At 38.4% G+C, this 18938-nt stretch overlaps 1 protein-coding gene across 1 annotated transcript in view; it reads right to left on the bottom strand.

Moving 5' to 3' along the window:
* Positions 1-18938, bottom strand: part of SUCLG2 (succinate-CoA ligase GDP-forming subunit beta) — a 271918-nt gene that overhangs the window by 13724 nt on the left and 239256 nt on the right. Inside the window, exon 10 of the mRNA XM_043886797.1 lies at positions 7620-7740. Within this exon, the coding sequence (XP_043742732.1) occupies positions 7620-7740 (121 nt within the window). The remainder of the gene's footprint in view (positions 1-7619; positions 7741-18938) is intronic.

Below are 18938 nucleotides of genomic sequence, written 5' to 3'. Positions count from 1 at the left end.
GCATACCTCTGGCTGTGGGTCCAATCTGTCAGTATTTCAGGAAGGCTTCTCAAGAAAGTGTTAATAAGATAAACAGAAGACAAAGTTTCTGACTCAGGGATGTTTACATTCTCAGTAACTTTAGAAAGCTTAGGGAACATTAGTGAGATTGGAAGGATAAGGAGGGACACCACAAGGGATGCCTGTTTCTAAAGACATGTGGCAAAAGAGACACAGAAATACAGAACAGACTTTTGAACTCTGTGGGAGAATGTGAGGGTGGGATATTTCAAAAGAACAACATGTATACTATCTATGGTGAAACAGATCACCAGCCCAGGTGGGATGCATGAGACAAGTGCTCGGGCCTGGTGCACTGGGAAGACCCAGAGGAATCGGGTGGAGAGGGAGGTGGGAGGGGGGATCAGGATGGGGAATACGTGTAAATCTATGGCTGATTCATATCAATGTATGACAAAAAAAAAAAAAAAAATTAAAAAGAAAAAAAAAAAAAAAGACGTGGCAAAAGAAAAGCAAGATGTTTATGTTGCTGAAACAAAATTTTGGTATTGAGTAGAAAAATCAAATTGAGATTTGGCTATGAGAAACAGAATCGAATCTAAAGACTGTCTAGACTCATTATTACTTCTTTATGAACTTAACTTTGAATTATAATGAACACCTAAGAGAAAAGTAAATTCTTCTTCAGGCATACCTGAGACACAGAAGTTAGCTGCAGATTGAAGTGGGATAGTAAGAAAGAAAAATGAATTCTGAAAAAGAAAACTCCTCTGAAGGTTTTAGCAGATTCTGATCCAGCACCATAAAACTTCCCATGTGAAATCCAGAGCCTTGGCAAAAACACGTCTGCACGCTGAACACACCAAGTTGTCAATAAATGTCTGTACACTTCTCAGCAGGATCACAGGTTGGGCTAAACTAACCATCTAAGTAATTTCTGTGCCAAGTCTGTATACACTTCAAAATGGAAGGAAAAAATAAAACTAATTTCATTTGTTCTTCATTCATGTCAGGAACAAAGTGTCCATAAAAGCTAAACTCCCCACAAAAGTGTGCTTGTTCCATTTACCCGAGTGTCTTTTACATAAAAATAATCCTGTATCTCAGCTGGTAAAGTCTATTCTGATAAGGCAGGTAAATACATGTAACTATAAAGTCGCCAAGTTTTCAGAGAGTAATCCTTTCCTTATCCACTGATAAAACAGCCTGTGATTATTATACAGCTGAGAACAAAGATTTGTCCACAAAATCCCACTAAATAAAGCCTGATTTGATTGAATAAAACTTTTCACATCTGCACATTTCTAATACACCATGTGTGGCAACACAGTCTTTAAAATGTGGACCCACAAGCTGGTCAGACTTACAGCAAGGAACTTGGCTCTTCTGAATAGTCACATAACAGCCAAGAGAGGCCATCTTCTCTATTTATAGGAAATAAGATACTAAACTAGTAATGAATCACACTATCAGGCTTTTGAAATATCTCTAATCTGAATCATTAAAAACCTCACATTTGTTCAGACTCTACAGCTATATGTCAAAGTATCTTAGAAAGCAGCTAATAAATATTAGCAATAATTTTTTATTATTGTAATTCAGACTCTGATAAGGTTTTTCTATCACACTTAACTTTCATGTGTCATCGCTTGGCTTTTCATAAGATGCTGGGATGGTGGACACCCATTTCTCATCTCACTTTTACTAACCAGGCAGACAATGGTGGGTGTTCTGAGAATGTGAACCAATTTTAGGACTAATACAAAAAACATTATTTTTGAAGTTTATCTCAGCTAAAACAAAGTATGGTGTCAAGTTAAACAGAAACTATCACTAGACTTCTTCAAAATGTTTCTGCTTCTTTGTACCACTTTGCCTTTCTCTGTTACCAGAGACAAAGAAGAGTTTGCTCTGTTTAGAAAAACAGAAGGATCCAATGATACTCTAAGGTTAGGTAATATATAACTGAATGCAGAGATTTGTGAGGTACAGAATTTACGTTCTGACCAATAGGAAAGCAAATGAAAACATTTAAACTGAGTCTAAGAGAAATTCCTGAGAGGGCCCTGTGGTTAGCAACTTCTTCCCCACTAAAAGTACTGAGAACAAGACTTTCTGTGACAAGGGATTTGGGGTTTTGACTGGTTTCTCATTTGAACAGAGCTGTGCTACTGAGGAATAATTCCCAATGCCCTGAGTCCTGAATATGGTTTATCTTCAAAATGGAGGTGACTTGTCCATTTGTCTATCATACTTCGCCTTGGATCCCCATATTACATCTCTGGCACCACGAAGATTCCATCTGATATTACAGCTTCATCTCAAAGGATGTTCAGTTCAGTTCAGTTGCTCAGTCGTGTCCAACTCTTTGTGACCCCATGGACTGCAGCATGCCAGGCCTCCCTGTCCATCAACAACTCCCAGAGTTTACTGAAACTCATGCCCATTGAGTCAGTGATGCCATCCAACCATCTCATCCTCTGCCATCCCCTTCTCCTCCCACCTTCAATCATTCTCAGCATCAGGGTCTTTTCAAATGAGTCAGTTCTTCACATCAAGTGGCCAAAGTATTAGAGTTTCAGCTTTAGCATCAGACCTTCCAATGAATATTCAGTAATGATTTCCTTTTTAGAATGGACTGGTTGGATCTCCTTGCTGTCTAAGGGACTCTCAAGAGTCTTCTCCAAGCATCAATTCTTTGACGTTCAGCTTTCTTTATAGTCCAACTCTCATAACCATACATGACTACTAGACAAACCATAGCTTTCACAAGATGGACCTTTGATGGCAAAGTAATGTCTCTGCTTCTTAATATGCTGTCTAGGTTGGTCATAACTTTTCTTCCAAGGACCAAGCGTCTTTTAATTTCTTAGCTGCAGTCACCATCTGGAGTAATTCTGGAGCCCCCAAAAATAAATTCTCTCTGTTTCCACTGTTTCCCCATCTATTTCCCATGAAGTGATAGGACCAGATGCCATGATCTTAGTTTTCTCAACGCTGAGTCTTAAGCCAGCTTTTTCACTCTCCTCTTTCAAAGAGGCTCTTTAGTTCTTCTTCACTTTCTGCCATAAGGGTGGTGTCATCTGCATATCTGAGGTTATTGATATTTCTCCCGGCAATCCTGATTCCAGCGTGTGCTTCCTCCAGCCCAGCATTTCTCATGATGTACTCTGCATGTAAGTTAAATAAGCAGGGTGACAATATACAGCCTTGACGTACTCCTTTTCTTATTTGGAACCAGTCTGTTGTTCCATGCCCACTTTTAAGTGTTGCTTCTTGACCTGCATATAGATTTCTACGGAGGCAGGTCAGGTGGGCTAGTATTCCTATCTCTTTAGGAATTTTCCAGTTTGTTGTGATCCACACAAAGACTTTAGCATAGTCAATGAAACAGATTTTTTTTTTTTAAATTCTCTTGCTTTTTCTATGATCCAACAGATGTTGGCAATTTGATCTCTGGTTCCTCTGCCTTTTCTAAATCCAGGTTGAACATACTGTTCAACATACTGTTCATGGTTCACATACTGTTAAAGCCTGGCTTAGAGAATTTTGAGCGTTACTTTGCTAGCATGTGAGAAGAGTGCAATTGTGCAGTAGTTTGAGCAAATAAAGGATGACTACACCCTAATGTCATCCTCTCCCAGTCTTTCTATCTAGTTTCCACTTCTGACTTTCCCAAGTCCATTAACTGTGCCATTGTTCTTCTGGTCATAGATTTAAACCTTAGGGCCCCGCTTTCTCTCATCTCTTTTTCTAGCTCTGTTCCTATTCAATTTTACCTCTATCTGGCAAATTTGCCTGGGTTTTAGATTCTACCTAACACTGTAAATTCTGGCTACTAACTTAATTGTCCCACTCAGTTCTTTTCATTCATAACATGCTGCTACAAAGACAATGCTTTCTCCAGGAGAGCCTACTGATCTACTCAGGTTCTGGCTTTCAGTTTCTGCCTCTGTTATGATCCCAGTACCAACTCCCAAATATGTAACAGATCTGACAACTTGTTTCTGGTCCTTTACAAATTTCCTCCTTCTTCCTTCTTTTCAAAGATTCAAAGCTTAGTTATTTCCATGTTCAGCTTGGAAATCCTCCTTTTATAGCATGTCACTGCTAATTTATATCTGTAAATGTACTATAATTATAGTAGTCAATATTGAGTAAGTTTTTTTAAAAAAGGATATGCTGTATTCAATATTCTGTGATAAACCACAATGGAAAAGAATATGGAAAAGTACATGTATATGGTAAAAATTAACACATCTAAATCAACTATACTTCAAAAAACAAAATACAAGGTATGAAAATGAATGTGGGCTGAGCCACAATAAGCACAACTTAAAGAACACATGCTTTAGTTCCTTAGCATAAAGAGCACAAAGCCTGGTTTGTACCTGGTTGTCTTTATGGATAATATGATCGCCAAATTTCTGTATTTTTTAAATCAAATATCACAGCCAAGACAGCAAACTATGACAATGAAATGAGGGGACTGGCAGAAAACATCACCCTCCACATTTGTAGGCTACATACATTTGGGGCCCAGTATCCGCTTGAAGTTCATCTTCAGTTCCCCATGATATGGTGGACATTCTTAAGTGTTAGTCACTCAGTCGTGTCCAACTGTTTGTGACCCCATGTACTGTAGCCCACTCTTCAGGATCCTCTGTCCATGGGATTTTCTGGGCAAGAATACTGGAGTGGGTTGCCGTTAGGTATGAACACTTCCAAAAGCCAGGCTGGTGATTTTGTGAGATGCCCCAAAAGCTACTGCTACTAATATAGAAGCAGATTTTCTTAGGGCAAACAATGGTTTACATTTTATATATATATATATATTAGCTTGCACTGTTAATTTTACTTTTTACTTCCCCAGTTATCTAGTAACTGACATCACTTCTTATAGGTCTAAGCACACTCCTTAATGTCTAAAGCTCAATGGCTTACACATAGTACTTATAATATCACTTAAATAATTTAAAAAACCACAAGCATGTACCTTGGTAATGTTTTAATTTAAAAGATACAAATCTAAAAAAGAAAAAGAAAAAAATGCAAATCCAATAGTCTAATAGACTTAAGACATTTCAAACCCTGAATTGCTCATGGAGACCTGCTCCCCTTTAAGAACACATGAAGAGCTGACTTCTAGAATCTGATTATTTTGACCCTGTAAACAGTTTGAGATCAATATTTTAATTAGAGTTATAAATACACTGATGAACACACTAATTACCTGATGAATTTTCATTGCAGCCTTGCCAATCATTTCAATCATTATCCTTTCATTGAAATTATTTTTATTGGGATCAATTATGTCACATTTACATTTGTAAGAACTTTTAATTCAATTATATGTTTTAAGGCCCATATTAAACTTTGCCAACTGGAACCCCTGCTATTTTCATTTTTCCTTTGTGATCATTATTTCTGTCAAGTCCATATGGTGTACATCTAAGTCTGTGAGGTAGAGAATCTCAAGGAGGTAGAGGGTAAGAGAAGAAAGGGACACAAAGAAAGAAGCAAGCAGAGGAAAATGGACTGCAGCTGCTCTGGAGGTTAGACTTCAAAAGAATACAGTGCTACACAGTTAGTGTCAAAATATCCCTGGACTTTATCTTAAGAAGAAGAAGGTCTCTAAGCAATTATAACACCAGCATGGTGAATGGACAAATTAAACTGCCCCCAAAATGATACTCCTAAAGTCTGCTTGATCATTGTAACGTGAATTTGTTGATGATGAGGATGGGACTTTTACATAGTTTTCACATCAAACTATCTGTTTCCGCTTCTCCATTACAGTGCTCCTCAAAGTGTAGTTTACAGACCCTGGGCAAGGTCCGTGATGTAAGAACTATTTTTAAAGTAGCAATAATAATAATAACACTTCTTTGTTGGCATCTGCCCTGATGAAGCAACTGTGGATAAAACTGCTGGCATGTTAGTAAGGATCAAGCAGCACTGGTGTGTACTAGTATTCATTTTATTTTTCACCACCTCACATTCACAACGAAAAGTTTTCACTTTCAAGTAAGAATGTCCTTAATGAAAAAAAAATAGCAATTTAATTAACTTTCAACCCTTGAGTACACATCTTTCTAATACTCTGTGTGATCAAATGGGCAGTATAAAAAAAGCACTCGGCTGTATACTAAACTATGATGAAAAGCATGTTATAACTGTTTGAGTAGCAAGCTAAAATCCCCACTCTTCCATGGAATACTATTTTCTTCTTGGAAGAACAAAGAACATACTACGCTTGTTCAGTCTTAGATATCTGGTAGACACTGTCCCCAAAATGGGTGAATTAAGACTGTTACTGCAAGGAAAACAGTTTACCATCCTGTGGATACTGAGAAAAATTAGTATTTTCAAATGAAAATTAGAATTCTGGAAAATTTGCATCCACCACCTTGACAACTTCTCAATACTTAGAAGCTTTTCTCATAATGGTGTGATATTAACAGATGTGAATTTTTTGATACTGTATGTTGAAATGTGCTAACCTTTGGAAGATCTGAACAATACAAAATTTTCCAAATGATCAATAAATCACACATGTGTAAAATCCACTTACTGTCTAAGACAGACCAATGGATTTTAATATAACAGAGTATAAAAAGTTCATTGAAATAGTTTCAGATGCTTCATTAAAACTAATCTTTAATAAGGAAATTATTACTTATAGGTTTTAGCATAGTAACAAGGATTAATGTTCAGAATTATACAAAATGATTATCAAAAACTGCTCACTTTTCCAGATATATGACTCTATAAGGTCAGATTTTATTCATATACTTCTACCAAAACAACATATTGCAAAAGTTCTGATGTAGAAGCAATTATTAAACTAGATGTTAAAGGGATTTGTAAAACCATAAAGCAACGCTATTATTACTAAAATTTAAAAGACAGAGTTATTCTTCATAACTATATACTATATATATATTTACATATAAAATGTATAATATAAAAATTAAATTACTTAAAAATAAGTATTTAAAATTTTCCAAGTCATTATTTTTATTACCAAACTAATTTATTAATAAATTAAGTAAATTAATAAATATTGACAGATATAACCCAAAATAAATAAGAGGTCTTTGGGTTTCTCAATTTTAATAAGTAAGGATGTCAGATGAAAAAGTTTGAGAACCTCTGCTGTCGCATGTTGAAAAATTCTTGGAGCAGCATTTCTTAGAGTGTTTTTCCCAGAACATCAAACTCATGATATGATTCATAGTAAAAGGGCTCCCCTCTGGAATATGTTTGGAAAAGTTGGAGACTTATAACATATGCTATTCTTAGAGAGTTGCAAACCAGATTAGAAGTTCAGAGAGGTACTGCTGTACTGCATTTGTGACATCTTTCGTAACCCAGTGTTTCTCTATGTTGTGTCAGGAAGTCTGTGAATAACATATGCTATTCTTAGAGAGTTGCAAACCAGATTAGAAGTTCAGAGAGGTACTGCTGTACTGCATTTGTGACATCTTTCGTAACCCAGTGTTTCTCTATGTTGTGTCAGGAAGTCTGTGAATGCAAAACAGGAAGTCTGTGACCATGCTGGTCACCTGATCTTGAAGAAGGAGGTCCTGGCACCGTGGACATCTGTGGTAACTTACCTTCAAGCCGGACCACCAGTGGCACCTTGAGTTCCAGCTCCCGGCAGGCTTTGGTGATCCCATTGGCAATGATGGCACAGTTGACAATTCCACCAAAAATATTGACTAGGATGGCTTCAACCTGAAATCAAAATAGGAAGGTGCTCATCAAAATGCTGACAGTCAACATTCCCTCAAGTAACTGGCTAAATAACAAAGATAATTAAAATAATGCTCTCTTAAAAAAAAAAACAAAAACACAATACAAAGACCAAGATGTTAAGAAAGTTAAAATTTAGTACTTTAATAAATATCACTAAATAACATTACCATATTAACCCAAATTATCTTATCAATCAGTTCTCCAAATTCAAAATGAATAAGCCACTTATTTCTTATATACTGTCTTCTGCTTTGTCTTATATTACTGTCTGGTACTGTTATTTTATAAGTAGTGTCATTTAAAATTTCATGTACTTACATCTTTTTTCTTTATGGTTTATACTTAATTTTTACCTGTCATGGTACCTCTTAAAATATTTCAAAACTAGTGACATTATTTGTTTTATGTTAATAGGTAAAAATTAAAATTTTTCTATGCCTCCTTAATGCTTCTTTGATATGCCAGAGGTATATATTAATACTTAAAATTCACAGGTAGCTTAATAATCTTGGATAATGACCTTTTTAATTAAAAAAAAAACCCTCCCAATAAAGATACAAGTTTACACTACAAGTAAAGATATAGGAAAAGTCATGCTACTGACAAGAATTTTTCTGAAATGTAAATTTAAACCCATCATGTTAACCTGTTTGTACATATTCCATATTCAAAGGCACGTGGGCCCCCCCAAAAAAAAAATTGTTCTTGCCCTGACTTGATAAATAGGTTTAAGAAAATCCTGTATAATTAACATGAAGAACGAGATAATGAAGAGAATTCATTACCTAGATTAACTGATAACACCCACAGATAATGGCTATTCATCAAGCTGGAGGCATCAAAATTCCAACAATGGAGTGACAATTAAATTCTGCCACACTAATTGCAAAGCATATATGTGTGTGCTGCATGCCATTTTTAAATTCCATTTATTCCAATATGTTAAATTAACTACACAAAACATATGAGAAAAGAACACCTTACATTTGTTCAGTACTTAACTGCTTTAAAAGTGCCATTACATGAACTCTCATTTTTAATTTTGATACTCACAGTATGTACAGTAAGTACAGTGAGGATTAACCCTCTATACCAGATAAAGCCATTCAGAAAACCCCCACAATGTGTCCCAATGTTACACAGCTAACAAGCAGCAGAGGTGAGGCTCCAAGTCAGCTTCTAGATGGCCTGCAGATACCCCATTCATGCCAGCTCCTAGAGCTAGAATCTTGGGTAAGGGACATACACTATCTTGAATACGGCTTTCTCACCTATGAAATGGGAATAATAGTACCTAGTCCATAAAGTTATTGAAAGGCCTAAATGAGATTAGACACATGACATGCTTATTACATGCCTATAAGGTACTTTATGGGACTTCCCTGGTGGCTCAGTGGTAAAACAATCCACCTGTGGTACTAGAAACACAGAAGACCCAGGTTCAGTCCCTGGGTCGGGAAGATCCCCTGGAGGAGGGCACGACAACCCACTCCACTATTATTGCCTGGAGAATTCCATGGACAGAGGAGCCTGGCAGGCTACAGTCTATAGGATCGCAATGAGTTGGACATGAAGCAACTGGGCATGCAAGGTACTTTATGGATATTTATACATGAGTTTACTGACGTAAGCAATGGTGAAAGTGGACAGGTTACCTAGAAGAAGGAAACCTTTCAGCAGACTGCAGCTATGTTGAATCTGAATGTAATAGAAAAATGAACTTATTAAAGTTCAGCAAAAAGGTAATGTTTTAAGAATAAAATAAATGAGCAATATTTTTCAAACCAATTAAGAGATTGGGGCTACTCCCAAAAAAGAAATCTCCCATTACTATTCACAGCAGGCCGACTGGTAAGCAGAAGTTTGCTTTCTAATGATGGCCATTAAATGCTGTTAGTATTGAGGCTTGGTACAGCAGTAGTTTCCAAATAGCTGTGGGATGGAGAGAAGTTTGCCAGAACAATGGAAGAAAAATACACTTAAGAGCAATAATGACTCCACAGGGTCCAAGAGAGAAACTCAGGAACAGCTGAGGCTTACTCAGTTTCTGTAGAAGAACTAAGCTTTCTAGTAAAGTACACACTGGCCCATGTACATCTCTGCCATGATCCAACTTGTACATTCTTTAAGGATGAGTTCAGATGTCAACAAATTCTCAGTGAAGCTTTCCTGTGTCATCAAGTTACAGTGAATTATTCTATTTAATCCATCTAAAACCATAAAATCATTCTAGACAGTAGTCACACCACATACCACAAACATATGTGAAGTCATTCACAGTGGCAGGAGTGGGAGACCAGAGGCAGGAAGATGCCTCTGGCCCTGTGATCCAGTTCAACTCAGTAGATGTATACCCTGGAGTCAGTATCAGATATGAGCTGTGATACTGGTATTGCCTTATACAGTAGAAGTACCTATGAATCTTTCACGTCAGTCTCTCATTGTGTTTAATCAGCATCTGACAAATAAAAACAGATACTCTTCATACAACAACTTATACCTAAAAGTAAGTCAACCACTTCAACTGGTACTGAACGCTCAGAAAAGTCCTCTTTTCGAAAGGTGAGGGAGTAGCTGACTTTGTTAGGTGTGCTGAAAGAAGAACAGCTGTTCTCCAGTGTAGTATATTTACTCCGCATCTCCATGCCCTAGGCACAACATTCAGGGCGGGCCGCCTCTGTACTCCTCTAAAACAGGAGTTTTTTGTTTGTTTGTTTTAATAAGAAGCTAATGCAATCCATGACATAGTGCAATCACCTAATAAATAATAAAGACTGGAATAAATTAATTTCAATAGACACTTAATGGTCATCTCCCTTATATTAGACACAACAGAGTTAAGTCCTTGGGATATGGAGATGAGTAAGGTGTCATCACTGTACTCAAAGAACAAAGACGAGTTTTAGAGTCAGACTAGTAACTGTCAACTGCAGTCCTGGCTCCATAACCTCATGGAGCTAAGACCAGAGCACCACAAGTGGTGCAGACTATTGTAGCAAGAGGGGCCTTTTGGAAGACGTGATGCTCCAGGTGACAAACAGAAAGAGAGAGCAGGAACTCAGGTAATAGAGGGCAGCCAGGATGAAGGCAGAGCTGTTACCCAACTTGGTTCACTCAGGACCTACAGGCTGAATGGGGAAATAACCTGAGAAAATGCAGGTGAGGTAAACTGGAAGTCACCAGCAGCCAGGGATGGGAACTTGGTTCTTTTGGCTTATTCCTTTCTTTCCCAGAGCTGGGTGAAGGCAAGCCTTGCAAGTCTCCCTTGGGGTGGAAAGGGGAGTGACGGGAAAGAGTGAGTACATGAGCAAATGTAAGATGAAAAATATAGAGCAACCATGTGAGAGCATGAGAGACACTAAGAAAGACCACCAGTGAGAGAGAGAGCATGACAGAATGTGTATGTGAGAGAAAGAGGAGGAGAGGAAGAGTGTGAGTGATACTAACAAAGCAGTTAAGATGTTTACAAGAAGAAAAGCAAGACACAGAACTGAACAGGCCGCTTAGCTCAGGGACATGGGGTTGTTTGGGAAACATGGTGTACCACGGGCACCACAATGAAATCACCACAAGGGTGATGGAAAGACGCCACACCACCAGAGATGATGTGGTTATCTCCTCCTACAAACTAATTTTCTGTAGTCAAGCAGTTTAATGGAAATCTGATTTAAGCTTTCACTTTGGGCTAATTTCTATAATTAACTACTATAATCTGCAATCTCAAACTGAGAATGAAATTAAGACAGTTTGAAAATGAAAGCCTTGTGACATCATCATCATTATTATTTGGCACTTATAAAGCATGTCAAATATGCAATGTGTGCCTCACGTGATCATTTATTATTATAACCCCTAACTGCTGCTCCATGACAATACCAACACAAACTTTTAATAATCTTTTTTCTCCTCTGGCAAAGGGAATGTTTTTAAAAGTTGGCACTGGGCCTATTCACAAATTCGAAACTCTCCCAAAGATTCCTAAGTGCTTTCAGGAGTAGGCTTTTCTAAATTCTCGGGTGAGGATTACAAGGGTTGCTATTTACTGTTTCACAAAAGTAAAGATCATCTAGTGAGGAGGTTATGGTGTCAGATCCACTGCACAGGTCCCTGGACCACGGACAGCCACTGCCAAGGAGGGGTCTGTAGCAGCTGTTGGCTGCTCTGCAGGCGGCCGGGCAGTGCAACTGCAGGTTTTTCAAATGTTTGTGTGTGTTTGGCTTTGCAAAATACACTCCAGCTGCAGATTTTAATCCACAATCAAAGGTAAAGAATGAACTTCAAAAGAACAAAAGCTACAGCTTTGGTATTTAACACGTTCTTCTCAACCGGAAAACAAACAAAAATCACAACTAAAACCCTTTTGGGGGATGTAATCATTTTGAGAATTGAACACTGGGGCTTCGCTGGTGGCTCAGTGGTGAAGAACCCGCCTGCCAACATAGGATATGCAGGTTCAATCCCGGGGTCAGGAAGATCGTCTGGAGAAGGAAATGGCAACCCAGTGCAGTATTTTTGCCTGGGAAATCCCATAGACAGAAAAGCCTGATGGGCTACCATCCATGGGGTTGTGGAAGGGTGGGACACAACTTGGCGACTAAATAACAATGAACACTAGGGAACCTCAGTCAGATAAGTTCACACACACAGAAATTCTTTGACATAATTTTAGGTAAGTCCCATCCTTTAGAATTTGGCCTCAAAGGCAGATAACAGCAAAAGGTATGTACAGTATATACAGATTAGTTCAGTTCAGTTGCTCAGTCTTGTCTGACTCTTTGTGACCCCATGCACTGCAGCACACCAGGCTTCCCTGTCCATCACCAAATCCCACAGCTTGCTCAAACTCATGTCCATCAAGTTGATGAGTCGGTGATGCCATCCAATTATCTCATCCTCTGTGGTCCCCTTCTCCTCCTGCCTTCAATCTTTCCCAGCATCAGGGTCTTTTCCAATGAGTCAGTTCTTTGCATCAGGTGGCCAAAGTACTGGAGTTTCAGCTTCAGCATCAGTCCTTCCAATGAATATTCAGGCCTGATTCCTTTAGGATTGACTGTTTGACAGCACAGTGTAAATTTCAGAGGAATTGTGAACTCTTTGCAACTATTTATAAAATTTTGTTAGAATGTACACTTTCCCCAGGAAAGTGTTCAAAATCTTTAAGAATCAAAATATTAATAATAATCTCAAATACAGCAATAGCTAGCGCTTACTAAGTATTTAAGGGCTTCCTTGGTGGCTCAGTGCAAAGAATCCAGCTGCCAATGCAGGAGATGCAGGTTTGATCCTTGGCTTGGGAAATTCCCCTGGAGAAGGAAATGTCAACCTACTCCAGTATTCTTGCCTGGGAAATCCCATGCACAGTGGAGTGTGGTGGGCTATAGTCCATGGGGTCTTGAAAGAGTCAGACATGATTTAGCAACCAAAGCAGCAATTAGGCATTTAGCAGGTCACAGTAGGCAGTATTCTATTTTACATATATTAACACACTAAACACATAAGTAGTATACGAGATGGATACAGTTTTTATCCTCATTCTACAGATAAAAAAACTGAGAGTACCAAAGTTCTGGAGAATCACTGGAGCTGCACCTTTACTGTCAAATGTCTTTTGGAGCCATTAAACCTACTGAGGTCCCACAATACATACTATGGTTAGTATTGTCTCATTCATTATCAGATCTGATTCTGCCATAAACATATGAGGTAAATATTATCTATCACACTTTACATATGAGAAAAGTGAGGCTCAGAGAGATAAAGTGACTTGTACCAAATTATGCACCCACTATGTCATCAGAATCAAAACTTCAGTTGTTTTTTCTTTAAGATTATCCTGGCTCCTTTTAATGAAAGGTAAGTATTCACAGACTGCTGAATGAAAAGTATATTCTTGAGAGCCTGTTCTGTGCTAGGCACTCTTTTAACCATAAAGTGTGGTCGGCAGCTAGTTCGACAAGAAAGATTTTTATACAACAGACCAGAAATATTCTACATGTATATATTAAATTATAAACGCTGATTATCAGTCATGAAGGCGAGGCAGACTGGGTACTCTGAGATCACAGGACAGGTTCCTGTTACACTGCGTGCTGAGGGAGGGCCTCATGCAGGCAGTGAGATTTAGCACAGTATCTGAAGGACACTCTAGAAGAGGCCAGGTAGATTACGAGAGTAATGAGGAGTAAGTACTTCAAGACCAGAGAACACTATGGGCAAAGGTGAAGGGAGCAGGACAGAACTTGATGCCTTTGAAAAACTGAACAGAACCTGGAGGAGTATCAGGAGGCTGGGACTTCCAATGTGAACCGCTGGGAAACGAGATGGACTACAGCAGCAGGAACCAAATCAGAGTCTTACAGAGCAAATATCATGAGTTTTGAAAAGCCTTCCATCTCCATATATCTATGCAGACTTCAGGGAGGTTGGGAAGGGAACTATCATTATTCAGCATCCACAGTGCACTCACATTAAGTTTATAAGATGGGTTTAGAACCTCTATTTCATGGATAGACTGAGGTTGAGAGTTTAGGGTTTCTTAGCTACTAAGAAGTCACAGTATCAATGAGGCTCTTTCTCACCACATCACATGCAGAGCTGTCTGCAACAGCTGGGTGATCTTGGCAGCACTGCTGACATACACCAGGGGTTAGCACGCCTGTTCTCGTAAGGACTAACTAGTATGGTGTGTGTGCTCAGCTGTGTCTGACTCTGTGCGACCCCATGGACTACAGCCCACCAAGCTCCTCTGTCCATGGGACTTCCAGGAAAGAATACTGGAGTGGGCTGCCATTTTGTTATCCAGGCGATCTTCCCAAGTCAGGGATCAAACCCTTCTCCGGCACTGGCAATGGATTCTTTACATACACTATGGAGCCTGGGATAAGGGCGGCTGCTGCTGCTGCTAAGTCACTTCAGCCGTGTCCTACTCTGTGCGACCCCACAGATGGCAGCCCACCATCCCTGGGGTTCTCCAGGCAAGAACACTGGAGTGGGTTGCCACTGCCTTCTCCAGGATAAGGGCTAGTTAGTAAATATTTGAGGCTTGAGGGCCAGGCTCTGTCTCAGTTACTCAAGCCTGCTGTTGAAGCACTGAAGCAGTCCTAGACAATATGTAAATAAATAAGCTACTATGTTTCCATAAAACTTAATTCACAAAAAACAAATCTGGGCGGCCAGATTTGGCCCATGGCTCATAGCTTGCCACCCCTTGACACAGACACAATTTGATTGATGGTTATTCTCAGATTCACTGCAACCACCTGTCCTTTTTTTTTTTTTTTTAAATCATATTGTATTTCTCTGAGAGTGACTTTTCAGAGTTTAACATCTCTTCCTTTGTTGGACCATTTTCTTGTTCTCATCAACAGCATTAATGCACCTAGGCTGTAGCAATGGATAATTAAATAAATGTATCCACTCCAACATCAGTATCAGTCATCTGAAACAAACTTCTACCTTTAACAAGTTCATAAAATGAACTGAATGCCTTTGTTCTTTTTCTCTTCCTGACACTGGCTGGAAGCAACAAACAGAAAGACTTCAGCAATAAGCCATCCATTTCGCAAGGATTACTGCAGACAGTTAAATACTATACTGCACTCAGAACACACTGCAGTGTATACATTAAGCATAGTGAGCACCACTGCTGGGTTCCGTCTGCTCCTTCCAGTTCACACGGCTAATTCAGTCCCAGTGCAGTAAGCACTGCTGATAAAAATCAAGCAAGCGTGTTTACATTAGAGAAGATAAGGACTTTCTTTTAATCACAACTTATTTTAATTCTGAATGTTGTTGCTCTTGTTTAAGCATCTGTTTTTCTCGAACTGTTTTTCTCTCTTTTTCTTGTTGTTTTTATTTTCCTGCTGAATTCTAATCATGTCTTCTAATCCATTGGCAGCCAAAGAAGGAAAATAAATGATGAAGGAAATTAGATGCAGCTTGGATAATTGATGTTTGTATGCCTGGCTTTAATAAAAACACTCTGCTAAATTAGAGAGGAGTCTAAATGGATTCAGTCAATAGGGAAGTGATTCAGGTGAGGCATTCAATCCTGGGATTTGTTGTAATCTTACAAATAAGCCAAGAGATGAGTTCAATTGGGACCAGATCTGCCTTTTGCTCAAATCTGAGTGAGCTTCCACAGCTTGCTGTTTTACTTTTGATTTGTTCCTTAAGTTTGATATTATTTTCTCTTGTACAAAATCAAGCTCCAGGATCCTTGGGTTAAAGTAAATAATGTCCAAACTTATACATGACATGAGAACAACAGTATTTCTTGAAGAACGCCCACCCACTTGCCCTTTTAGTTTCTTCTAAAAGAGAAATACTATGAGTGAGTAAACAATCGGCCTGAAGAGCTCAGCATTTAAAGTAAACATTTTAATCCCAAACATTTTAGCATTTTTAAGTGATCAAGATAAATATCTGACCATTCTCCCCTCCAATTTTGGAGTATCCATCCATTATCCCAAAACTGATAGCATGGAAATGACATCTGATAGAGGAGTAATGCTTGGTTGGAAAGCGAAGTTTCCCTTAAGCTTAACCTCTAAGATCACCCAGGATGAAAGAAGAAAAATGTGTCTAAATCATCCTGTTCCATTTACTTATTCCTGAATTCTTCACCAAACGTGTATCTTGTGAGCTGCTCCTCACTAGGATAAGTAAAATGGTATGGAGGCTCAGCATTTATTGCATGTTAATTTTCCCAGGTACTGAAAGAGATGCACTACAACCTTCCCTGGCATGTAAGTTGAGACTCAGGGAGCTTAAATAAGTTGTCCAAGGGCACATGGCATTTAAGCATTGGAGTAAGGATTTGGACCAAGTCAGTCTTACTTCAAAGTCCATGGTGTTTCCACTCCTTTCAACAGTCTTTCTATAACCAGTCACTTTCATGATTAATCAAGAATCCCAGTTCTATTTTTATCTTATTTCCACAAGTTTCAAGGACAGTCTTGAGTTCTAAATTCTGATAGCCAACTATTCCTTGCTTTCAAATCTCACTTAATCTCAATTAAAATGGATCAGAGTAAGATATCTTTTATAGTTTCACAGACCAGAGGTTTTGGTTCTTCACAACCCAACATGTTCCCTGCTTACTGATAAAAGAGTTGTCCAGAGTTTGTGGTTTGCAATCCCTACTTAGGACTGCAGAGGGGTCATAATGTTATAGAATGAGTTCAAAACCCACAGTCCCTCCTGAACTGGGGTAGATATCCCTACAAGACTCCTCTCTGTAGACTGGTAAGCCATCCTTTTCCCCTTTCTGATGCACTGAAATTTATCCCTTTGCTAATAGTATTATTTCTATTTTTATGACCAAGAATATTCTAAGAGAGACACATGCCATTAGAGACATCACTGTGGACACAGATTTTAAGTGGTAACTACATTTGAGGGACTATTCAAAGTGCTGCATTGAGACTAGTGATGGAGCCACGTCCTGGTTTAGAGAGATCTGTGACCTATTCAGAGAGATTTCTGCTATGGCAGTGGGGGAAAGAGGCACAGTAAGTGTGTTAGAGATATGTCTCCCTAACTTTACTGTTAGTTACCTAATGCATATTTTGAGAATTAGCACTTAAAGATTTAGTCTGTCAAAATGTTCTCTTTTAATGGCTTTTACTCAATGCAAAGAAAATAATCAGACAATCAGAAAATCCAATTCAGATTCAGCATGATCACTCACAATCTCATTAACTGTGCATGTTTAGATACGTTAATTAAAAAAAAATTTGAATATGGACTTCCAGCACTAGAGAGGACCAAGGCACCTTCCATTATGAATACTGGTTTAACAAGCTAAAAGATACTCTGCATACTGAACCTATATAAACTATAAAGCCATTCTTGCTCCCAGGGCAAGTACCTTAAGCCAAAGCGCTCTAGTGTGGTCTATGAAGCATTAGGCTTATGTCATGCTTCATGAAAAAACAATGATCTGGTCCAATAGTATGGATTCACTCTTACAAAAGCTTTAGCAGAGAATGTGTGTTCTAACTTAGAATACCCAACTTCAGTCATTTATTGCGCAAGTGTCACAGGGTTGAAAATTTGATCCCCAGAAAACTGTCAAGGAAAGTATTCAGGAGCTGGTATATTGGTGTGTTAGGTGGCATAGGAATTTAGGGTCCTTCTCCCCAAAGATACTAATCATTGCACTATTTAGATCATATTTGCATTAATCTGCAAAACTGGAAGGTTTTTATAATTAAGAACAGCAACCATGATTACTTTGGCCAGTCCAAGGGTGGGCCACAAATGCTTTCCCAGTTGCCAGTAAACATAGTGGTGGTAGTGAAGTCAACTATTAACAGGATTTTCAGGAGAAGGAAAAATCTAAAGATGGAAATACTGGTTGTCATATAAGCAGGCACAGGAGACAAGTTAAAAGGACCAAAGAACACAGAGATTCGAGGGAATAGCACAGACAGACATTTTTTAACTTTTACAGAGACATTTTACAAATCCTTTTGAACTGAGAATCAGAACCATCACCAGGATAACAAAAACCACTTGAACATTTAGAATGGCAAATGTAAGGTTCTTTTTCAGAGTCCTGCATTTAAAATAGCTCTTGCAAAAACTACTATGATGTGTAATTTGGCCATAGAGCCATTTGAAACTAAAAGGAAAAAAAAAAACAAAAACAGAGCAAGGAGATTTTGGTCCTATGATTTTACCAATGAAGCTTCAAAAGACTTAAGGGAAGAGAGTGAGTGAGCTCACTTAAGAAGTACGCTATTAAAATTGACTGTTAAGAAATATTTTGGTTACAAAACTGCCTTCCCAGCTTAAGAGATAATTGCTTTCGAGTCAGGATGCTCACTGCTCATAATGCAATATCTATTTTTTATATGTAATGGAAGCTACATTGATGCAGATTAAGAATATTTATTGGCACATTCTTTCTGAGCAGTATTTCGCCAATCATCTCAAACTTATGTCATATTGATAAATGTGAATATGTATACTCCATCATCATTAGTTGGAGAGTTAATATAGAGAACACCCATAAGATTGGCAACTTGGTGAAGGACTCATTTATTAATCTATAAACAGGATGTCTCTCCATCTACTGTTGAACATAATCATCTCCACAGGGTAACTATTCCTACAGAAAAGGGAAAAAAATGCTTCTATGGGTGATTTCTTTGCTTTTATTCATGACTGAC

The sequence above is a fragment of the Cervus elaphus genome, chromosome 24 (assembly GCF_910594005.1).
Source record: "Cervus elaphus chromosome 24, mCerEla1.1, whole genome shotgun sequence".
NCBI lineage: Eukaryota > Metazoa > Chordata > Mammalia > Artiodactyla > Cervidae > Cervus > Cervus elaphus.
Note: the sequence above shows the minus strand (reverse complement) of the source record. Positions and strands in the feature narration are given on the sequence as shown.